General features: G+C 45.5%; 1 protein-coding gene across 1 annotated transcript in view; it reads right to left on the bottom strand.

Moving 5' to 3' along the window:
• KLF9 (Kruppel like factor 9) overlaps positions 1-25002 on the bottom strand; it is a 30970-nt gene extending 5968 nt beyond the window's left edge. Inside the window, exon 1 of the mRNA XM_008060048.2 lies at positions 24471-25002. Within this exon, the coding sequence (XP_008058239.1) occupies positions 24471-24978 (508 nt within the window). The 5' untranslated portion in view covers positions 24979-25002. The remainder of the gene's footprint in view (positions 1-24470) is intronic.

The raw sequence follows: 25002 nt of genomic DNA, 5'->3' as shown, positions 1-25002 counted from the left end.
AAAAGACAAAGGAATGAAGCTGAAACCTTTATTTCTGCAACTTTTGTTAGTTAAACAGTATTTTTACTCATTCAGCAGACCTTTGAGCAAAAGGTGAGATGCAGATTATCACAACCCAACAAGGATACTGCCAAGCATTTGGTAAATGCCCAACCTACTCACCCCCCCCCACAGACAATGTGTAAATATATGCACATACTGAGTCTATTCATTCTCCAGGTCACTTCTATTGATCACAACCTGCTCAGAAGTTTCTGGTTACTGGAGAAGACTTCTGGGCTATTCCAGAATTGGACTGCAACACAGTCCTCTCTAACTCCAGTGAAGGGGCTTCAGGGGAAATGTTCATTTAAGCATGAATACAACATGGGGGCCGGGCTCGGTGGCTCAGCCTGTAATCCCGCGTCTTGGGAGGCTGAGGTGAGTGGATTGCCTGAGCCCATGGGTTCGAGAGCCGCCTGGGCAACTTGGTGAGACCTCATCTCTACAATAAATCAAAAATCAACCGGGTGTGGTAGTGCGTGCCTGTAGTTCCAGCTACTTGGAAGGCTGAGTGGAAGGATCGCCGGAGCCCAGCAGGTCGAGGATGTGGTGGCCGGGAGCGGCCACTGCACTCCAGTCCGGGCGACAGAGTGAGACTCCAACTAAAAAAAAAAAAAAAAACCATGGGGGCTGGGCTTAGTGGCTCGGCCTGTAATTCCAGCATTTTTGGGAGGCCGAGGTGAGAGCACCCTGAGCCCGTGGGTTTGAGCTGTACCTGGGCAACTTGGCAAGACCTCGTCTCTATAATAATTAAAAAGAAAAAGAAAAATTAGCCGAGTGTGGTAGTGCATGCTTATAATTCTGGCTACCTGGGAGGCTGAAGCGGAAGGATCGCAGGAGCCCAGCAAGTTGAGGCTGCAGTGGCCAGGAGCATGCCACTGCCCTCCTGCCTGGGTGACAGAGTAAGACTCCAAGCCAAAAAAAAAAAAAAAAAAAACACAACATGGGATCAAAACTCAAGGAGTGATAAGTCATAGGAAAAGAAAAAAACCCGAAAACAATAAGTCCTCTTTGCTCTCCGTTTCCAGGCCCTTTCTCCACCCATTTATGACATGGAGGGGAGGAAACCGATGAAAGGGAGTTCAGTGTTTCCTCAATGCTCTTTAGGACAAAAGCTTGTCAGAAGTGGTTTCCTTGGAGGGTGGTAATGCAGTTTAGCCCAGCAGTCCCCAACTTTTTGGCATCAGAGACTGGTTTCGTGGAAGACAATTTTTCCATGGACTTGGGGTAGGGGTTGAGAATCATCAGGGAGATTCTCACAAGGGGAACAGATAGATCCCTGGCATATGCAGTTCACAATAGGGTTTGCACTCTTATGAGAATCTAATGTCGCTGCTGATCTGACAGCAGACGGAGCTCCACTCACCCACCACTCACCTCCTGCTCCATGGCCAAGTCCCTGGTTTAGACGCCTCACCAGCACATATACACATTTCTTTGAAGTGAGTCACAAGAGAAGGGGTTCATTTAGTTGAGGGGATGTATCCACTGTGGGGAAAATGGACTTGAAGATCACTCTACTGTGGGCCAGGATTGGAAATGGAATGAAATGCTCCCTCTGTGTCAGGAAGATGGCTTCATAGACGTGACAGCAAAAAAAACCCCGTCATTGCACTTGAGACTTACACACATTTCAAGCATAATCACAGTCTGTTCCTACTGAACTCACGTGTGATCTAGCTTATAGCTACACCCTCCTGACTGCCCCTTATGGTTGTCATTTTGTGATTGTTCTCATTGCTTCTAATCCAGGTGCTGTCACTGCAGAGTTTCACAGAGAAGAGAGGCATACCCACAGAGTCCAGAGAAAATTGAGAGCCAATAGCAGCCTCTGTCAGACTCATATAACTTGTATAATTCAAGCTTACCATTTCTAAACATTTATACAAGATCTGCTCGAAGTGAGTTGCCAGTATATAAGTCCTAGGATCATGTTGCTTTATCTGGGATCCTTTGGAAAAACATTAGGAGCTTTTTGGTCAAAGACCTAAATCAGGGGTTTGCAAATGACAGCCAGTTGGCCCAATCTGTCCTGTCATGAGCTAATGGTTTAGACCACATAAATATATATAAATTTTAAATTGAAAAAAATTAAAAGAATAATATTTCATGACAGGAAGAAATTATATGATATTAAAATTTCCAAGTCAGGCCGGGCTTGGTGGTTCAGCCTGTAATCCCGCGCTTTGGGAGACCGAGGTGAGTGAGTTGCCTGAGCCCGCAGGTTCGAGACCCGCCTGGGCAACTTGGCGAAACCTCATCTCTACAATAAATCAAAAATTAGCTGGGCGTGATAGTGCACGCCTGTAGTTCCAGCTACTTGGAAGGCTGAGGCGGAAGGATTGCTGGAGCCCAGCAGTTCGAGATTGTGGTGACCGGGAGCAGTCACTGCACTCCAGTCTGAGCAACAGAGTGAGACTCTAACTCCAAAAAAAACAAAAACAAAAAAAATTCCAAGTCTACAGCCATGCTCATTGGTTATATATTATCTATGTCTGCTTTTCCACAACTACAGTGTTGAGTAGTTGTCCACATAGACTGTATGACCTACAAAGCTGAAAATGCTATCTGGCCCTTCACAAAAAAGTTGGCTAACCCTTGATCTTGATCAGAAGAGTTGAGCTTCTACCTTGTGCACACAGGGTTTGTAAATCTTCAGGAGCCAGACACATAAAAAAGAAAATTAGTAAAAAGCTAGGTGTTATTAGATCACGGGTCATGGTGGGGTCCACGGTAAACTGAAGGGTACCTCCCCCACTTAGAGATATGCAGGCTGGATTCTGCTTAGGGAAACTACCATTTGCAGCCTTTTGAAAAATCTTCTACCTCTGGAACTCAGTGGAGAGTTTGCATACCACCTGCCATGTATGCAAACATTAGCTTGTCAGTTAATGACAGACACACAAGAAGGTGTCATTTAGAAAATGATATATGGGCGCAGTGGCTCAGGACTATAATCTTAGCAACTTAGGGAGGCCGAGGTGGGAGGACTGCTTGAACCCAGGAGTTTGAGACCAGCCTGGGCAACATAGCAAGACCATGTCTCTAACAGAAAATTTAAAAATTAGCTGGGCTTGGTGGCATGCACCTTAGTCCTAGCGTTGGGTGGAAGATCACCTGAACCCAGGAGGTGGAGTCTGTGGTAAGCTGGGATCATGCCACTGCGCTCTAACCTGGGCAACCGAGTGAGACTCTGACACCCCTCCCCCCAAAAAAAAAGAAAGAAAGAAAAGAAAAGAAAAATAAAAATTCTGTGTGTAGTGACTGATGCCTGTAATCTCAGCACTTTTGGGAGGCAGAGGTGAGAGGACTGCTTGAGCTCAGGGGTTTGAGATCAGTCTGAGCAACTTGGCGAGACCTCATCTCTACGACAAGTCAAAAAACTAGCCAGGCGTGGTGGCGTGAGTCTGTAGTTCCAGCTACTTGGAAGCCTGAGTGGAAGGATTGCCCAGCAGGTCGAGGATGCAGTAGCCATGAGTGTGCCACTGCACTCCAGCCTGGGCGACAAAGTGAGACTCCAAAGAAAAAAAAATGCTTTGTACCCAAGAAAATATGGAATATGGAAGAGGGTAATCATACGTAGAGAAAAACAGAATTTAAGCCAGAACGGGACCAGAAATGACTTGTAGAAGTGAAAAAGACAAGTTTAGGCAGACTGACTTGACCTTTATCTCACAGCCAGGGGAAAACCAAGGCCCTCTCGGAACTCAGTGGTAAGGTCCAAAGGAGACTGATCAGCTGGGCGTGGTGGCTTATGCCTGTAATCCCAACACTTTGGGAGGCAGAGACGAGAGGGGTTCGAGACCATCCTAAGCAATATAGCGAAACCTCGTCTCTACAATAAATCAAAAAATTAGCCGGGTGTGGTGGCGCAGGCCTATAATTCCAGCTACTCGGAAGGGTGAGGCGGAAGGATCGCCTGAGTCTCACAGGTTGAAGCTGCAGTGGCCATGAATGTGCCACTCACTGCACTCCAGCCTTGAGACTCCAACTCAAAAAACAAAAAACCGACTCACACAGCAATGCAATTGTAAATTAGAGAGTCTTTAAACCTGTCTTTTGTATTAAGAGAGAGTTACCATCCTCCTGGGGGAAAAAAAGAGAACAGACTTATACCAGAGCTTTATTTCGGGCCTTTGCAGGAAAACACACCCAGAGGCAGTGACACAATCAACTCTGCTTTGCTGGAGCAGAGCTGTGAACAGCACAAGTTTCTCTGAGTTCTCATGATTCATACTCCATTCCCCGCCCCTTTCAACAAGCGAAGCACCTCTTGCTTACCGACTCAGGGTAAAACAAACATGACCAAAAAAGTTACTGAATGCCGTACAACATGTATAATATCCTTTCTGTGCAGAGGCCAACTGGGCCTCCAGAAATCTCCTGGGCTACAGGATGCAAGAGTAGCTGGGACCTGCTGGCCATATGCTTGCCTGTCCCGCATAGCAAACACTTGCTGTTTTTGAGGGAGCCTCCTCTCTACCGGTGATTAGCTGATGATGCCAAGTAAAGCTTATTTGTCTTGAGAAGGTCCTGAAATGAACGGAAGTGTGCCTCCATAAAGAAAACAGAGGAGGCCGAGCTCAGTGGAGCAGCCTGTAATCCCAGCCCTTTGGGAGGTGGAGGTGAGTGGATTGCCTGAGGTCGCAGGTTCGAGACCCACCAGGGCAACTTGGCGAGACCTCATCTCTACAATAAATCAAAAATTAGCTGGGCGTGGTAGCGCGCACCTGTACTTCCAGCTACTTGGAAGGCTGAGATGGAAGAATCGCCAGAGCCCAGCAGATCGAGGCTGCAGTGCCACGGCACTCCAGTCTGGGTGACAGAGTGCGACTCCAACTCAAAAAAAAAAAGAACACAGAGGAAAGGGTGCTCATTGGATATAGCCAACTTTCCCCAGGTTCCCCGAGTTCTCCAGGCTGGAGTCAGGGAGGCCTGCCCTCTGGTTTCTGCCTCCTTCCCACCTGGTCCTTCTTACCTTCCCTTTCCCAAGTACAGGGAAGGGCCTAAAAAGGTCTAACCTTGATTGAGGCAGGAAGATCAAAAATACAAAATCAGGGCTCAGTGCCGTGGCTCACGACTGTCATCCCAGAACTTTGGGATGCCATGCTGGGAGGACTGCTTGAGCCCAGGAGTTTAAGACCAGCCTAGGCAACATCGCTAAATCTCATCTCTACAAATAAAGCTTAAAAATTAGCCAGGCACTGTGGTGTGTACCTGTAGTCCCAGCTACTTGGGAGGCTGAGGTGGGAGGACTGCCTGAGCCCAGGAGGTCGAGGCTGTGTTGAACCGTGATCTTGATTCACTATACTTCAGCTGGGCAACACAGTGAGATTCTGATTCAAAAACAAAACAAACAAAAAACCCCACAAAATCAAAAACTTCTATTGCTTCTAGCAGAAGTAAAACAACCTGGTAGAAAACAAATCTAAGCGATTTAAGCCTCTTTTTCAGAATATAATTCTAAAAGTACCAATTAGGGGCTGGGCATGGTGGTCCATGCCTGTAATTCCAGCACTTTGAGAGGCAGAGGTGAGAGAATTGCCTGAGTTCTGGGGTTTAAGACCAGCCTGAGCAACATGGCGAGACCTTGTCTCAAAAAATCAGCTGGGCATGGTGGTGCACGCCTGTGGTTCCAGCTACTTGGAAGGCTGAGGTAGAAGGATTGCCTGAGCCCAGGAGCTCAAGGCTGCGGTGGTCGTGAACGTGCCACTGCATTCCAGCCTGGGCAACAGAGTGAGACTCCGACTCAAAAAATAAATAAATAAATAAAAGTACCAATCAGGAATCACAGTTTCTCACAGTTGTACAAAATCAAGGCTTCTTTTGGAGGAAAAATGTTTTTGTATTGCAAAAGGCAACTAGGATTCCACAGATAAAGGATAATTTGATATTAGAAAATCATATTATTCCCCATGTTAACAGGCTAATACACACACAAACAAACATACATTCATTTTGTCTTGGTAGATGCAAATCAGTATTTGGTAAAATTCAATATCCATCCCTAATAAAAGCTTTGAGAAAAACGAAGAATAATTCCTTAACAGGACAAAAAAATATATAGATCTGAGACCTTTTATCAGCAAGGTCAATAAATAGTAAAATAAAGGCAGTATTTCTACTAAAGTCAAGCCCAAAGCACGAATGGACACCCACCCCCAATTTGACATTGCTCAGGAAATGCTGGTAAGTGCAATTAGACAGCAAAATAAGTGATGAGAAGGAGTTACAAAGTCCAAGACAAATAACTAAAAAACCTCTTATAAATTAAAAGTGCATTCGTGGCCGGGAGTGGTAGCTCAAGTCTGTAATCCCAGCACTTTGGGAGGCCTGAGCCCATGGGTTCGAGACCCATCTGGGCAACTTGGTGAGACCTCATTTCTACAATAAATAAAAAATTAGCCAGGTGCGGTAGCACACGCCTGTAGTTCTGGCTACTTAGAAGGTTGAGGAGGAAGGATCGCTGGAGCCCAGCAGGTCAACGCTGTGGTGGCCGTGAGTGTGCCACTACACTCCAGCCTGGGCAACGAAGTGAGATGCCAATTCAAAAAAAAAATTAAAAATTAAAAAAAATTAAAAATAAAAGTGCATTCATAAGTGTAAAGATGCAAAAGAGCAATTTCTTTTTTTTTTCTTTTGGAGACAGGGTTTTGTTCTGTCACCCAGGCTGAAATACAGTGGTGTGATCACAGTTCACTGTAGTCTTGACCTCTTGCCTCAGCCTCCCAAGTAGCTGAGGCTACAAATGCATGCCACTATACCTAGTTAACTTAATTTTGGGGGGGGGGGTAAAGACGGGGTCGTGCTATGTTACCCAAGCTGGTCTTGAACACCTGGACTCAAGTGATTCTCCCACCTCAACTTCCCAAATTGTTGGGATTACAGGCACCAATTACAGGTCCCACTGTACCGGCCTAGCAATGGTTTTTTTGTATGCTAACCTACCAATCAGGATAAGCCTAACAATAAAAGCTCAGGAACCTTGTAAAGAAAACCATAAAACTCTGATATTAAAAAAAAAAAAATGAACAAATGGAATGTGTCTCGTGGTCTTGGATGGTTAAGACTCAATGGTGTGAATATGGCAATTCTGCATAAATTCGTCTATGAAATTAACATACACCATAAAAATTTCTTGTTCTTGAACTTGACAAAATTATTTCTGAGGTTCATGTGGAAGAATAAACATGCCCAACTTGCCAGGAAAATTCTGCAGAAGAACAAATAATATGTGAGCACTTGCAATGCCCATTATTAAAATGTATTATTAAAGCTATAATAATTAAGATAGTGAGAAAACAGCATCCCAGCACTTTGGGAGGCGGAGGCAAGAGGATTACTTGAGCCCAGGGTTCAAGACCAGTCTGGGCAACCTGGCGAGACACTATCTACAATAAATTAAAAAATTAGCTAGACATTGTGGTACGTGCCAGCTACTTGGAAGGCTGAGGTGAAAGGATCACCTGAGCCCAGCAGTCTGAGGCTGCGATGGCTGTGAGCGTACCACTGCACTCCAGTGTGGGCGACAGAGACTCCAACTCAAAAAAAAAAGAAATCTATAGAGATTTTGTACCTGATAAATGGGATATTTCAAATCAGTGAAGGGAAGTAAAAAAATGTTTAATTCAATAAATGGCATAGATATTAGATTAAAAAAATTAAATCTTAATCCCTACCCAATACTTCTCACTCAAATGAATTTCAAATGGGCTATAAATATAAATGTAAAAAACCATAAAAATACAAGAAAATATAGGTGAATATTTTTAAAATCCTGAAATGAAGAAAAGATTTTCTAAACATGAAACCAAAAGCAAAATCTTACTTGAAGAATAATTTTGAATACATAAAAATGTTAAAATTCTGCATGGCAAAAATACCTATAAAAAATTTAAGAATCAAAGCAACAAACGAATAAAAGGAACTGCAGCATATGACAAAAGGTTAAAATCTGCAACACAAAAAGGACTTGCAGGCCAGGCATGGTGGCTCAAGCCTGAAATACCAGCATTTTGGGAGGCTGAGGTGAGAGGACTGCTTGAGCCCAGAGGTTGGAGACCAGCCTGGGCAACTTGGCGAGACCTCACCTCTATAGTAAATCAAAAAATTAGTCAAGCATGGTGGTGTGCACCTGTAGTCCCAGCTACTTACTTGGAAGGCTGAGATGGAAGGATTGCCTGAACTCAGCAGGTCGAGGCTGCTGTGGTCATGAGCATGCCACTGCACTTCTGCCTGGGTGACAGAGTGAGACACTGACTCAAAAGAAAAGAAAAGAAAAGAAAAAATGTCTATTTATACTTGCCATTGGTGGAGGGCCCCTACCACACTGTGAGACTCATAATCAATCCAGGGCTGCCTGGCAATATTCTTCTGGAAGTTATTTTTGGTAATAATTAATTTGATAAAAATTAGATAGGGATACAAAAATAACAGCATTATTTATGACAGCTAAAGTTGGTAACAACTCAAATGTTCAATAATAAAGAGCTGGTTTCATACACAATAGTGTGTTCATACAGTGGAAAAATATGTACCCATTAAAAAGGTACTGGTTGTTATATAATGAAATGTTAAGATGTTAGCTATACACCAATGTTAGCTATATATACCACTGAGAAAAGCAGTGTATAATCTGCTGTATAGGTGTGAATATCTGTGGAGAGAAAAAATTCCTCGCAGAAAATCCACAAAATACGAACAGTGGTTATCTACTGGTGAGGGCATAAATAGTAACTTCTTTCAGTAATTTTTTCCCTGTATTTTCTGACTTTTAAACAGCAAGTATAAATTTCTTTTATAATGAGACAAAGTCAGAAAAATCTACCTTAATATTTTTGAAAGGTTTTAATGAAAACGTTGATGCATCTGAGTTGAAATTGTTCCACAAATGGACTGATCAAAAATAAATTCCATGGCCAGGTGTGGTGGCTCACGCCTGAAATTCCAACTTTGGGTGGCCAAGGCAAGAGGATTGCTTGATCCTGGAAGTTTGAGACCAGCCTGGACAACAGTGAGACCTCATCTCCACAAAAATAAAAAAAAATCAACTGGGCATGGTGGCACGTGCCTGTAGTCCCAGCTACTCGGGAGGCTGAGGCAGAAGGACTGCCTGCACCCAGGAAGTTGAGGCTATGGTGAGCCGTGATCGTGCTGCTGAACTCCAGTATGGGTGACAGAGTGAGACCCTGACTCAAAAAAACAAACAGAAAAGAATATATTCCATAGGGCGGGATAGAGGGGTGGAGGTGATTTACTTCCTATTGAGAAATTACTGAGACACTCATGTTGGGAGCCAGCCTTGGAGGCCCGCCTGATGACAAAGTCCAGGTGCGCTGAAGACCCCCAGCCGCAAAACGAGTTTGGGCAGCTGAGGCCCTTCTGTCTTCCGTCTTTGCTGTTAATACAGCTGAAAAAATTCTGTGCAGTCGTAGAAAAAAAAGATGGTATGTTTATGCAAAGAATCACAGCCTCCAAGACTGGCTCCCAACACACTCCAGTAAGTAATTGGTCCAAGACCAAAAGAAAGGAAAAGAGTCATTGTTTCCTTCTCATGTTGTTAGAAAGTCAGAAACTCTCTGAACATACTATATCTGTTTTCTCACTCCTCCCCTCCTACTTTTTCCATATGAAAAGGGAAATAGCCCTTACAAGAACAGACAAGAAAGAACCTTCCTTTAGAGTTGGAATTACACAAACAGGAATGGTAGGGTTGCCCAACCAAGAAAGGTTCTTGTAAGGAAGCAGGCGGAGGAGGCAGGTTGTGAAGAGATGCAAAGATCAGAGTCTAAGATGGCACCCTTTCTTGGCCAGGGACGGTGACTCATGCCTGCAATCCCAGCACTTTGGGAGGACAAGGCAGGAGGATCACTTGAATCCAGGCATTCAAGATCAGACTGGGCAATAAAGCGAGAACTTGTCTTTATTAAAAAAGAAAAAAGAAAAATAAAGGCACTCCTTATGGGCCAGGCTGGTGGGCTGATGGGGCATCCTCACAGACCTGCCCAGACCCCAGGCCTCAAGAACCCCGTTGTCCATTGCCATCTGGCCTCCCTCCACAGAAAAGCAATGTGACATGCATGATACGCAGGTACAAAATGTAAACAGTTGCTTTTTTTCCATCGTCCGTGACTCTGACGTATAGAACCACCAATCTACCCGACAGAAGAGGCATGTAGGCCATTCGGGGTACAGAGAATTCCACATTTTCCTGCATATATCATTTCAGTTAACATTGAACTCAGAAATCAAGAAATCAAATGCCTTCTGTGTGCCCTGATATGGCTTCATGTGTAGATGTTTTGAATGAGTTAAGAATGCTTGATAAGCTTTGAAAAAATAATCCTGCCTGAATGCCATCTCATCATATTCCCATTTGCTCCTGACCTCTCACTGAATCCTTCTTGCGATGCGGATTCCTTTTATATTTTATGTGTTGATACAGCAGAGACACTGTAGGGCTTAGGTGTGAGATTTTCTTCCCTGTGTTTATCTGTGGAAAGCAGCTTGTCCTAGACTGCAGGTTCTGCAGTGGCCAGTGGGCGTGGCTAACACTGGATGCAGTACTTCCTTGTGGAGACATGCTGGTGCCTGAGAAGCCAGCCTATCTGAGTATGGCTCGCCCGTCCCCATCCTCAGCTGATCTGCCAGGCAGCTCAGGTGGTCCTGGTGGACAAGGAAAGATGGTTGACAACAGATTCTTGACTCTACGTTCTCAACCCGGCAAGAGCTCTGTCTTCGTGTCTCAAGGACATGGCCCCCATGTCAGATACTCTGAAAGCAGTGCAGAGGCAAAATGTGGATCCTAAACGAACATTTTTAACACAAGGAGGGTCTATCTCTCGGTGGAGCGTGAAGAAAGACCACATTGACGTCAGTCACTGAATTTAGAGTTGGACGAGAGCGTAGTGTGACTCCAAAGACCCAGAGATGAACTGACCTCTCCACAGCCACACATCCCGTCCCTTAAAGACCAGGCCCAGGCCCTGACGAACTAATTCCCAGGTCGGTGTTACTCCTGCTGTCCCAGACTATGCTGCCTCTGCCCAGTTATTTGTAGGAAAGATTAATAATAATTGCATATCTACTAGGCACTAAGCACTGACCAGAATATAAATGCCTAACGACGAGCTATCCTGAGAAACCAGATTCTTTGAATCCTTGTGTTTTTGGTGATTTTTATAACCACTGAAGTCAAACCTGTCATGTTTCTGATGAAGTCAACTCAGAGATCAGATGACATGCCCAAGGACACCTTGCACCACAGTGTGTTGCCAGATTAAAACCGGTTTTCACAATGAATACATATGGAAATACAGAGTGAATAATAGACACCTTTTGTAGACACTATAAAAGGTGGGATGGTGGGGAGCGTGAGGGTTGAAAAGTTACTTATTGGGTACAATGTTCACTATTTGGGTGATGGGTACACTAAAAGCCCAGATTGCACCACTATGCAGTATAAGGCAGTGACCCAAAAAACCCTGGAATTTATTTATTTATTTTTGAGTAGGAGTCTCACTCAGTCACCCAGGCTGGAGTGCAGTGGCATGCTCATGGCCACCGCAGCCTCAGCCTGCTGGGCTCCGGCGATCTTTCCGCCTCAGCCTTCCAAGTAGCTGGAGCTACAGGTGTGTGCCACCACGCCCAGCTAATTTTTTGATTTATTGTAGAGACAAGGCCTCACTAAGTTGCCCAGGTTGATCTCGAACCCCTGGGCTCAGGCAATCCTCTCACTTTCGCCTCCCAAAGTGCTGGGATTACACGCGTGAGCCACCGTGTCCAGTCAGAATTTATTTATTAAAAAATTGTGCATTTATTCCTACATGTTTAAACTTCAGTCACCTTCCAAGTACTCTCTGTTTGCTGCAATACAACTATTATGATGTTTTTTCCACGGCTCAAAACAGTTTTGAACTCGTCAACTTTGAAGCCTTTTAGTGTTTCTGCCATTTTTTGTTTCACCTCCCCCATGTCAGCAAAACGTTTCCCTTTGAGGACTTTTTTCATCCTGGGAAACAAAAAAAGTCTCTCAGGGAAAGATCAGGTAAATAGGAAGGGTAGGGCGCAGGGATCATGCCAATTTTGGTAAAAAACTGCTGAACACTCACTCAGCGCGATATGGGCAGGTGTGCTCATATATCAGCCATCATGAAATGGGCAAATGGGTTGAAAGAATCTCCCCCCACCCCAAAAAAATTCACCGAAGCCAACACAGCCTCTCACAACAACAGTAGCTGAAACAGTGATGCCGATGGGTTCCTAGAACACTAACCTAACAGGAGAAGCATGTATTACCAGGGGCCCACCCTCCAAAAGAGTTAATTCCAGGTGGGGCGTGGTAGCTCAAGCCTGTAATCCTAGTACTTTGAGAGGCCAAGGTGAGGGGATTGCCTGAGTCCAGGGGTTCAAGACGAGCCCGGGCAACTTGGTGAGACCTCATCTCTACAATAAACAAAAAAAGTAGCCAGTCGTGGTGGCGGCGCTTGTAGTTCTAGCTATTTGCAAGGCTGAGGCGGAAGGATTGCCTGAGCCCATCAGGTTAAGGCTGCGGTGGCTGTGTGCATGCCACTGCACTCCAGCCTGGATGACAGAGTGAGACTCCAACTCACACACACAAAAAAAGAAAAGATAATTCTGGTTCACTGGGGGTCCCTCCTTGTATATGCATGTAAGAAACCTGTACTTGTACTCCCTAAATATATTAAAATAAAATAAATAAAACAAAAATACTAATGAAAAGAAAAAATTAGCACTTACAAAACCAGTCCTAGGCTGGGTGTGGTGGCTCACATCTGTAATCCCAGCACTTTGGGAGGCCAAGGCAGAGGCTGCAGTAAAGCCTAAGTCCTTCCATTTAAGAAACTCTTTTGATTTGCCAGAGCTTCCCACCGAGACACGAGGAGCAGAAAAAGAGAATGATCTGGAGGGACTGTGTTTAGACTACAGACACTGAGATCTCCAAGAAGTACCCAGAGTTCTTTCCTCTCCTTGTAGAGACAGCCTTGGGAAGTCCCCCAGAAGCAGCTGCTGCTGCTGCCTGGCTTCTCCGTGGCATGCCTAGAGCTTGTAGAAGACCCTCTAGGAAATACCCCCACACCCCATAGCCCCTGAGGACTTGGGTCGCTGCAACTCAGAGGAGTCTCAGTGCCTGCACCCTTCCAAATACAGTGAGGGGAAAAGGACTGTGTGTTCCTGAGGCAAAAACCTTGCTGTTTGGAGAATGCCACTGGTGGACTGAGCCACAGTGCAAGGATCTAACGCCTAGAGCCACTGATGTGAGGATGGAGATGAGGATGGGGACACAAGCAAGTGTATGACACTCCAGTGGAGACCACCAAGGTCAAAGGATGGCATGCAACAAAGACAGCCTCCCATGATGCCAAAACAATAGATAAGCCCCTTGTCCACCAAACAATAGATCACTCCTAGGGCGACGAAAGGAAAAGGACCCCAAATCAGAGAGAGCCCGGATTTTGTCAACATTTACCCAAAAGGGAATAAAATCTAATACAGAAATGACCCAAACCTTGAGCTGTCAAAATGCAATTTCTCCAGCAACAGAAACAGAGTGACTGATGCCTAGTAAGTCAAAGCTACTCAACCTGCCCCCTGGGTTGTGGCACTCATAAGGACACACAGTGTGTCTGGTGATGCCACACCAGCAAGTGCTTCCAGTGTCTTCTCTCTGGGCTCCATCTCCGCACGTGGCTAGAACCAGAGTAAGGGTAGAAGGACCATAAATCCGACTCATACAGGCCACACAGGCCACCAGCAAATAGTTTTCCAAGCTTTAACCCTTCTGTTCCTGGGACAGAACCAGGCATTAATTCACATGGCTTTGTGTTCCTCACCAAAGAACCCGAAGAACTGCAGGTCAGATCTGTCCAACCTTCATAAAACAGCCCCCACTTGACTCCCCCCTGAGATTTCAGAAGAGAAGCACAGCCCCCTCCCTGGGCAGCCATCCTTGGGCAGTGTCTGGAAATCTGGGAGCAAGCAGGACGTTGAGAAGAAATGCTTCAGGTTAGGGGAAGACGCCCATGTTCTTTCATGCTGGGAATCCCTGCTTCAGTGGGATAAAGCTCAGTGAGGTTGGCCCTCGGTGTGGTTTGCAGCGTGAGAGAAAGCCAGCTGTTTGCTTGTCATTCTGTTTATTCTCGTTAAAATGGTAATGGTACAAAAAGACTGTAGAATTATGGTAGACCAGGGATTTAAGTCACTTTTATGTGTTTTTGTAAGTTATTTTTAAGCTCTACTTTTGCCTCTTATGATTTATGACAGTGTTTTTGTGAGGCATTGTGCACGGTGAATAGACTTGTGAATCTCAACAGCAACCGCTGTATAAACAGCTCATCTTTGTGTAGACTAGGCCTTTATCTACTAGCATATAGGGTAATAAATGTTCTTGTAAACACAATTCATTCCTCTGGGCATTAAAATGGATGGACTGGAATGAAGACCAAGTGAATGGCCTGGAAGATCACACTGCTACTGTCATACTTGTTTCTCATGAGGCCTGTGGTATTAGCTTCCAGTTCATCCACTCAGGACGGCCTGTGGGTATGTGCCCAAGCACACATAATACATGTCAAAATCATCTGTTCTCTGCAAAGACCCTCCTGTACATTCACTTATGGCCTCCTCTTTAGGTTGAACTCCAGAGACAGTTCAGAGCTCGCTCCCATTAGAGGGAAGAAAAATAAGGAGAAAAAAATATTGTCACATTGTCTCTCATTTTGTCAAACTCTGCTCTTGGAATATCCTGTTTGTAGTCTAAATGGGCTAATACGTGGAATACTTACGTATTGGCTTTGCCTGTCTGGAATTTATCCCCTTTGGGGTAACAAATAGCACACCCTAAATCTCCTTCTGGCAACCACTCTTTCCCCACTCTGAAGTCATCCCAGGGAGTTGACCTCAACACTCTCAGTCCTAGGTGTAACCCAGCCATGCTGCAGTGACTGATTTCAGGAATGGGTTCACAATTTGAGCTCAGTCATGGATCCTAGAACCTGGATCTTTTGCTGGAACCATTAGGAATGGAATACTGGCTCTCCATGGGGTTTGCTGAACCGCAGGATGTGAGCCTGGAACCGCAAGCCGCAATCCCACCACTATTCAGAGAGCCCACTGGGCAACGGGGACAAACCAAAAGACAGCAAAGCTGAGCCACAGAGAGGCAGGCACTAAGTGCCTGTGCCCAGAGATACCAGAAACTAATGCTACCGCTACATGTGTTTGTAATGTGAACCAATAAGGTTCTATTTTTTAATAAGCCAATCCAAGTTTGGATTCTGTTGCTTGTAACCAAGAATACTGACTAGTACAGTCATGGGCCCATTGGAAGGAAGCAGCTTCTGGATAACTATGGAAGATACAGGGTAGGTGTGGTCAAAGTTCAAGATTTCTACAAACACTGCTTACCAAGGTTCACGAAAACCAACCACAAGCCAGCGTCAGAACAACACAAAAGTAGACAGCTAAAGACTGATGGCTTTGGGGCCAAGTCCAAGAGAGTCATGTAAAACCCGGCGTCTCTTCCCACAGCTGGAAACCCAAGGGGACTGGATCAACAACCATCCCTGTACAACTCCAGGACCTAGGAACATACTAGGAAAATTCCAGTGTGACCTTGGACTAGGTCAACTAGTTCAAGTCTGATTCCTCCTAAAATTAGGTGAGAATAACAATGCCTTTCTATCTCATACGACTGCTGTGAGCTTACATGTAACAATGCATGCAAACCATTTAGCTTGGAACCTGGCATATAATAAATGTTTGATGCTATCATTATTACTATTATTCACAAAATTCACTGTACCTGCTATCAGTATTTAGCACCATTTTCCACGTACCATTCACTTAATAGTTTGTTTATTGATTTATTTATAGAGTGTGAGTCTCACTCTGTTGCCCAAGCTGGAGTGCAGTGGCACGCTCACAGCTACCACAGCCTCAACCTGCTGGGCTCAGGTGACCCTTCCGCCTCAGCCTCCCAAGTAGCTGGAACCACAGGCGCTTGCCACCATACCTGACTAATATTTTGATTTATTGTAGAGACAAGGCCTCACCAAGTTGCCCAGGCTAGTCTCCAACCCTTGGACTCAGGCAGTCCTCTTGCCTTCACCTCTCAAAGTGCTGGGATTATAGGTGTGAGCTACTGTGCCCCAGCAATAAATAGTTTAAATGACAAGATACTGCTAGATTAATCGGGAATTCTAAACAAAAATTCTAAGAATCTCAAGGGTGTCTGGGCCATGCATATAAATTATTTATTTTTAATTAAAATAATGGTATATGGGAATAGTGTGGTAAATTATTTAAATACCTCATCTGAATTCAGTCTCATAACAACTTCATGAATATATAATTACTGAGCTCCATTTTACAGATGAGAAAGCTGAGGGTCAGAGAGGTTAAGTGTTACCCGAATTTTCATAATTAGATTGGTGGAGGCAGGATTCAAATCCATGGCTGAGGGGCCCAAAAGCCTGTGCTCCGACCAAGCTTCCTATTGCTTCCATGCTGAAGGTAAAGGCCTCTCCTGGAGGCCCCTCACATTCAACTTCCTCAGAGTGGACTGGTCACAGGGTCAATAATAAGTGGGTCAGGCCTTCCTCTTCTTTTCTGACTACTTGTCTCAAAGCTGGCTTCCTAGAAGGGAGAGAGGTGGTGAAACCTCTTCTCCCTAAACTTCTTTGAGCCAAAATGATCTAGCAAGTTTCCTCACAGTCCTAAAATGTCCGTAACTCCCGAATGCAATTTTGTGTTTGTGCCCATTGCCTACCCCACTGGTTCCCACTTGGGTTCAAGTCAGGCCCCTTGGGAGCACTCCCTTCACAGATGGAGACTCAGAATGGGAAAATGTTCATTTCAAACTTCAGTGAATACAAAGAACGGGTGCCTGCATTTCAGATCTTTGTCGTTAATTTTGTATGGCTTAAGCTCCCCGTCTCTTTATTTTAATCTATTTAAATAAATGTTGTGGTGGCTCATGCCCCTAATCCCAGCATTTTGAAAGACCAAGGTGAGAGGACTGCCTAAGACTAGGGATTTGAGACCACTCTAGAGAACTTGGCGAGATTTTGTCTCTACAATAAATCAAAAAATTAGCCGGGCATGGTGGTGCACACCTGTGGTTTCAGCTACTTGGGAAGGCTGAGGAGGATGTATTACCTAAGCCGAGGAGGTAGAGGTTGCATCAGCAATGAGTATGTCACTGCACTGCAGCCTGGGTGACAGAGTAGGATGCCAAGTCAAAAAAAAAAAAAAAAAAGTTCTCACTTTTTAGAAAGGCTCCATCTGGCCAGTCAGGGATGGATTCCTTCCTCTTGTTCAAATTTGAAATCATTCTAAATTTCATTTAAAACAAAATTCCTAGGCCCAGTGAGCTCACTGGTTCTTGCAGCTCTAGAACCTTCAGATTTCAGATCTAGATTCTCAATTCTCATCTCAGGATCCAAAGTCAACCATACCGCATGATAAGTGAGATGAAAAGCAATGGCTGCAGGCACTCCATCAAAAAACAGGCTTAGACACCCATGGGAATGAAAGCCTTGGACGGTCCCATGTGTAAAAGAACACAGGCATCTCACTACCTTAGTGAGGATCACATTCTTATTTTAGTCCTTATTTGCTTGAGGGGACTGCTTGCGGCCTGGATAAGACAAATGTTTACTCTTGGCCTTCGAAAAACCAAAAAGGTATTAAAGCTTCAGGAGGATTCCAGGAAGGAAGGGGCAGGAAAGCTTCCAGCAGTTCTGTCTTTGGTTGTCTCAGAAAACGCTGCTCCCATAAAAAGGGCAGAGGCCACCCCGGCTGACTCCACCCCTGCCACCCTTTCACTTGGTTAATTTCATGAAGCCGCTCTTTAAACCAAAGGAAGAAAAAATGTTAACCATGGGTTGAGATCCTCAGGAGAGTACGGGGGATAAGAATTCAAATGAAAGAACTGCAAAGATTTCAAAGAGAAGGAAGAACTCCTGAGCACCCACGGAGCCAAGTTTGAAGCTAGGGGCTTTAACATTTTCTGTTGAAAAATACTTCAGCCTTACCTCATGTGCTGCTAAGGAAACTGAGGTTCTGGGAGATTATACAATATATCCCATCACACGCAAGTCAAGGCAGAGAGGCAGCTTTTGAGTGCTGGTAATGTGCTTCCACCCCTCCAAGTGCCCGAAGGTGCCTAAACAGAATAATCCCCATCTCTCTGAGAGGGTGGGCATGTGCTTTTTTTCCCCCGACAAAATGATGGATGTGATGACCTCTCAAGGTCACTTCCAGCCTCCAAATTCTATTCTCTTGATACTAACAACTGCTGCCTCCCAGTGCCCCGATAGGCCTAGGCCTGTGACTAACTTCTAGCAAAAAGTCGGGTGGAGAGAAAAGCCAGGATTGCTCAAAGACCACTGAAAGAGGATCTCACTTCTTTCCTTTTTAGCCATCTGTAGGGTTTTTCCTTCCTCTTCGTTTTGCCCCTCCTTTTTGCGTGTGTTGCATAGAAACAGAAAGTGCCTTTGTACCAATTACTAGGCACCAATTTACGCTCTTCAGTGGGCGCTGGGCTTGCTGGAGGAACATTAGGAAAAGGTGGGAGGGTCGGATGTGGGGGAGGATTCTAGCAGTAGAGGGAGGAATGGCATACTGCAAGCTTTTTTCCCAAGCCTGAGAACAGCTAAGGGGAGAAAGGAAAGACAAAAAACAAAAAACAAACAAAAAACAGAAGATGTGGAAGTCAAGACTAGCAAACACGACACAGCTTTTTTTTTTTTTTAAATCAAGAATGCCAATGATCATAAGGCACTGAGAAATCAAACTGATGGGCTAGAAAGTGGCTCCAACCACAGCATGTCAGACTGTTCTAGAGGCTTCCGAAAGAGTAGAGACTGAGAAATCATCCACCCACTTTTCTTCCCAATGAACGTATTAAGAAAACCATTGTCGGCCACTTTCCCAATATGTCATATGATGTTTCTCCCTGGGAAGTTTAATCTGGGAATTTCCCACAGATGTTGCAGAGTGACTAGTCTTTGGGAGAAGCATCAACCACTGAGACAGGAATGTAAGACTCACCCTTATGTTCAGAATCCAAGAATCCATTTTCCTCAGGTTACATCTTTGTGTCTGTAGGTAATGAGGTGTCACCATCCAAACAACACTCCATTTACTCTGGCATGTCCCTCACCGACCTGAGGTCCCCCTGACACGCCTTGCCTCCTTCTGCTCCCATCCACAGAGAGGAAAATCAGGGAAAACAATGTGTGTACACTGTAATTTGACTCCACTTGTATTTTCTGCGGGGAAACAGTAATCCTCTCAGAGCAGAATCTTTTCTGAGGCAACCCTACTTTGTCATTGCAAGGGAAGGTAAGTGGAGGATGAAGAAGAAAATGAGAGAACCGTCACTGGCATTCCTACCTCAAAACTAGGAATAAGAGTGTAGGGTCCCCAATAGCCTCCATTCCCAGGGTGAGATTTTAGCAGTGAGCTAATGCTGGAGAGCGGTCTGGACCATCCTTCTCTGGATTCAAGGGAGTTTTTAGCCTCTTGTCTGAAACCCAGAAGGAAATCCTATAGGAAATTCTTTCAGCACTTAGAAACCCATCCTCTACAGCTAGAAGTCATGGGCTTGTAGCTTTTGCCCTCTTCTCAAACATAGAATATTATTTTTCCCTAACAGGATACTTGAGACCATGTCTAGACATTCTCGCTGGAGGGTGGAGTAGAGTGAGGGTGATATGGTGCCCAAGGGGGCAAAAAGTGATTCCTTGGTGGGTAAAAAAAGTCTTAGTTATTACAATGATTTGTGGTCTTCTAAAGGAGTATAGTCCGTAAACAGTTGTATGCTGTTTCTGTGGTATTAAAATGTCATGGGGGCAAGTAGGGTGGCTCATGTCTATAATCCCAGCACTTTGAGAGGCCAAGGTGGGAGACCAGCCTAGGCAACATAGGGAAACGTTGTCTCTACAAATAAATAAAAAAAATTAGCTGGGTGTGGCTAGTGCCTGTGGTCCCAGCTCCTTGGGAGGCTGAGGCAGAAAGATCTCAAGCCCAGGAAATCGAGGCTGCGGTAAGCTGTGATCGTACCACTATACTCCATCCCAGGTGACAAAGTGCAACCCCAACTTAAAAAAAATGTCACAGGAGAGCAATTAGGAGGGGAAAAAAACATCTAAAGTCTCCTTAGGGGAGCAATAATAGGAAAAAGGTAGAGAAACAGTTACCAGTGCATGCCCCACACTGGTTAGTTGCAAATATATCTTGGACGAAACATGTCTAGTTATGAAACACCATTCCAGTCTAGCCTAGATGACATAGTAAGAACTTGTCTCCACAAAAAAACAAAAAAAATTAGCAGGTTGTGGTGGCACATGCCTATAATCCCAACTACTTGGGAGGCTGAGGTAGAAAGATTGCTGGAGCCCAGGAAGTAGAGGCTGCCGTGAGCTGTGATTTTGCCACTGCACTCCAGCCTGGGCAACAAAGTGAGACCCTGCCTCGAAAATAAGCAAGCAAATAAATAACAATTTTTCATGAAAATTTTCTATGAAACTAGAGTGTAATGGTTGGAACCTGGGCCTTTCTGATTTTCAGAATCTGATAACCAGTATCATTAAGCTTAACCCATTGTCACCACTTGAGGACAGAAGACTTTAGTTCTTCCAAAAAAGAGAATAAGATGGCACCTGGCATAGAAATAAGGCCTAAGTTTTCGATCATTGGAATATCCACCCAGCATGACTCTACATCAGTGTGCTTGGATAATTTAAGCTGGAATTATGATGTAGTTGTTTCCTTTCCTCTTCCCAAATCTGCCCATACTCTATGTGCTGGGTGTCCACAAAATCTGGAGACTTAAGCTAAACTTGATGTCAACTACATTTTCAAACAATACGCTCGACATATGTTTAGGTGAAATACTTCAATAAGTCTAACTGTTCATCTGAAACAGTTCAAGAAATATAACATAAAGTGTCTAAAAAGTCTGAAAACAGAAAGAGCATATTTGTTGCATCATTTTTTCTCCTCCTTCAGATGAACAATGGGTTCATTGCTTAAACTATAGAAGTATATCACCTGAAAACATATCTGGCCTGGAGTCTGAGGAAAAATATATTGAATCCGGGCACAGTGGCTCACGCCTGTAATCCTAGCACTTTGGGAGGCTGAGGCGAGAGGATCACTTGAGCTCATGAGTTTGAGACCAGCCTGGGCAAGATAGTGAGACCTCATCTCTACGAAAAATATAAAGTTTTTAAAAAGCTGCATGTGGTGATTTGTGCCTGTAGCCCCAGCTACTCGAGAGGCTGAGAGGGTAGGATCACTTGAGCCCAGGAGTTCTAGACTGTGGTGAGATGTGATTGTGCCACATTGTACTCCAGAGTGAGACTCTGACTTAAAAAAAAAAAATTGAACACACTGTTTTTGAAATTATAAATGAACATACTACTTAAAAGTAACTTTATCCTAGGTTTCCTGACTGTGAGGATACCCTGTAAATTACACACAAACTATACAGGATTCAGCATTTCCCCAGAGTCTATTATGTATGGAACCCTATCAAGTGCTTTATCTGTTATCTTTGCACAAGAACCTATGGGTAGAGGATAGTAGCCCTGTCTTGTGGATTAAGGAATTGAGGTTCAAAGTAGAGGATGCAAACTTAAATGCCAACAGAGACCATGTAAATGATTAAAATAAGGGGCACTGCCCCATAGAGTGAATGATCAGTTCATGCCAATTGTTGCTGGCTAGGAATCCAGGCCCCGTATTTCCAGATCTTTCTATTTTTCCAGAGGAGGCAGAGATCTGGATTCATGCTGTAATTCTCTGATTTTTAGATGTTGGTAACTAATTAAATTTTCATAAACCCTGTATTGGCCCAGCCAAACAAATCTGCAAAGCAAATTCAGCAGCAGGCCTCTAGTTTGCAAACTCTGAATTAAAGAAACTTGCTTGCAGTCTCAAACTAGAAAATAGTAGGACAAATCAGAACCCACCCAGCTCAGTTGACCTCACCTAGGCCTTTTCTCTTGGGACATTAAAGAAGTAACTGCACTGAATGAAATGCAACTCTGTCAAATGACTCTACTTCTAAAGCTGGGTTTAAAGTGGTCTGTGGAAAAGGCAGCTAGCTGTGTGAGGTTCTTTAAGGAAGTGAGCAAGCAGGAAGGATTCTTCAGAGAAGGCTGAGCAATGCTCAGCAAGGGGGTGTGGCTAGGATTTTGGCTCTTCTTAAAGTCTTCACAGAAATCAGACATTCCAAATACTATCTCTGTCCCCTTCTGGATTCAACACCAGCAGAAGGAAAATCAGGAAGCTCCTTGCCCCACCTAAAAGTGAATCTCACTTGAAGTTGTATCTGTAACTTCCAAACGCAGGAGTCTTCCTCCAAGTCTCTCATTTAGAGTGTCCTGAACACACCTCTTCTAGCAAGGGCACGCTTTTGACAGTATGAACAGAGGCTGATGTCTCTGTTCAAGCACACACTAGGACTACAGAGACCGCCAAAACAATACAGACATCTGCAAGCACCCTATCACTAGTTTAAAAAGACCAACTGTAGCGTTTAAAGCTGGATGAACATCTCACTTCGTTTTCCACTCTTGATTGTGTAAAAGGTTCTCCTGAAACAGCTGAGCCGAATGACTTGCCTTATGGAGAATTAAGGAGTAGCACGCATGCACGCACACATAAGCAGCCATTTCTATAAACGCATGAGAAAATCACTCAGCTGAATAGCCCAGAATGCTGGAAATCCTATTCCTGAGTCGGACAGACTCGGGTAGCTGACAGAGGCACTGCAGGCCTCCCCAGCTGCAGGACTGGGCAGCTCCCTGAAGGAGAAAATGCCTTTGCCCAAGGTGGCAGTGGGTGTCGATGTGAACAACTGAACTCCGGGAACATGGCTGACACAGCCAGGCCCGCCCAACAGCTGTTGGTGAGTAACACTCTCCGGTTAATACACCCCAGTTCACCCCTAGAGCCATAATAAAGGTCATATCCCCCAGTGCAGGCACATGCCTTTCGACAACCTTACAGAGAGAAACTTTAAAGTGTCCTGTTTTTTTGGCAACCTAGATGATGACCCCAAACAGAATCTGATTTGGCACTGACCACAGAGGAAATGTAGTTTATTCCAGTGCCAGCAGCCACCTCCACAAGAACCAGTTTTCCAAAGGAAATAAAATATGAGAGGCAGTGACGTGGCCTTTCTTTTAAAAAGGAAAGCAAAGCAAGACAAAACAGAAAACAAAAAACAAAAAACACCCCAATCAAATATCATTTTAAAACCACAGGCCCAAGGGCCTCATCTCAAAAGTCTCAAACTATTACACCAAAAAACGACAATAGTTTTCCAACTAACTCCAACAACACCCTGGTGTCACAGACAGAGAAAAAGCTTATCTGAGAGGACCAAGCCTTGTGCTACTTGATCCACACAGCATTTGTAAAAGAGCCTTTCCGAAGATGGTTAGACAGCATGTCCAAATCTGAACCCAACTTTTTCTGTGCATGTTAAACGGAACCAAGGTTCCTGGAAGTCTCCAAAGCACATTTTATAAGGCAGATAGGTGTCTTTCCAGCCACATTCATTTGCCCAGCCCTGCCTCTCGCCCTCCCCGGGAGGGATTCTTCCTCTAGGCCTCCAGAACCGCCCAACATCCACTACTGAGCCTTGACCTCCGGCAAGGACCACACCTCCCTGCTAACCGCCTGATTCAGGGGGTGGAGGGTGCGACCTAAGAGACAGGGCCAAAAAAAGCCAGATCTGAAATCTCGCTGGTTAGGAAGACTAACTCGTCGTGAGGTTAACCCACCATTACTAGATCAAACTCCTCTGCTGCCTTGAAGCAGCGTTATTTTAAACCTCTCGGGGGACTCTTGGCCAAATTTAAAACCACCTTGGCGAGCCCAGAAAAGTGGCAGGCAACCCAGCTAAATGAGTCCTCAGTCATCCCTAAAAGGCTCGAAGAAAAGTGCGCCGCTCCCCCGCTAAGGTTGCAGCCACTTCTCTGCAAGCCGACCAGGGAATTGAATAAAAGATACGCCATCTGACTTCCCCGCAGCCAGCGTCTTCCCAGGTGGGGTGGCCCCACCATCGCGGGGTGCGGGAGTCCCGGGGGCGGGGCGGGGCGGGGCGGGACAAAGGAGGGGCGGGCACCACTCCCCGCGGAGCCACGCACAGTCCTCGCTCGGCCCGCCAGTTCAAGGCTCTCCGTGGCTCCCAGAGGCCCGGGACAATTAAGGAGAGTGAGCTTCTCCGCCACCGCACGGCTAAAATTATGCAAAGGGCTAAACGGCATCTTATCCAAAATGTTTGCACCCTTTCGGCCGAGTGCAGTGTCCCGAGCGCCCAGACACGCGGCCTGGCCAAAGGTGAACGAACCCCAGAGCTACGGGGGGGAGAGGGCGACGCCGCTAACCTGTATGCACTCTGTAATGGGCTTTGAGATGGGAGGATTTTCCATAGACTTTCCCACAGCCACTGTAGGGGCACTTGTGCCTCTTTTCGGAGGCGTGTTTCCCCTTCGCAGCCACTCCAGGGTGGAGGAGGGAGAGCGGGCTGGGCGCGCTGCCAGGATCCTGTCTCTCCTCCGGGCTGTGGGAAGGACTCGACCCAGATTCGGTGGTCACGTCGCTGTCGGATCCCATATCCTCATCCGGACTCTCCAGACTGTCGCTGCACACCGAGGGGGTCTGGATGGGTCGGTACTTGTTCAGGTCCAACAAGCTCTTGGCGATGGTGACCAGCGTGCAGTAGTCCTTCCAGGTGTCCCCCGGGTCACCGTGCTCCTTGGTCACCACCTCGCGCTCAGGTAGTCGCAGCCGCTCGGCGTCCGGAGCGCCCCCATGCTCCGGCACCGCAGCGCGGTTGGAGATGGAAACCAGACACTGGGCAGCCACGAAGTCCATGTAGGCGGCCGCGGACATGGTGCGGGCGACAGCAGCCCCGGC

The sequence above is a fragment of the Carlito syrichta genome, unplaced genomic scaffold (assembly GCF_000164805.1).
Source record: "Carlito syrichta isolate Samal-C Ts95f unplaced genomic scaffold, Tarsius_syrichta-2.0.1 Scaffold304493, whole genome shotgun sequence".
Classification (NCBI taxonomy): domain Eukaryota; kingdom Metazoa; phylum Chordata; class Mammalia; order Primates; family Tarsiidae; genus Carlito; species Carlito syrichta.
Note: the sequence above shows the minus strand (reverse complement) of the source record. Positions and strands in the feature narration are given on the sequence as shown.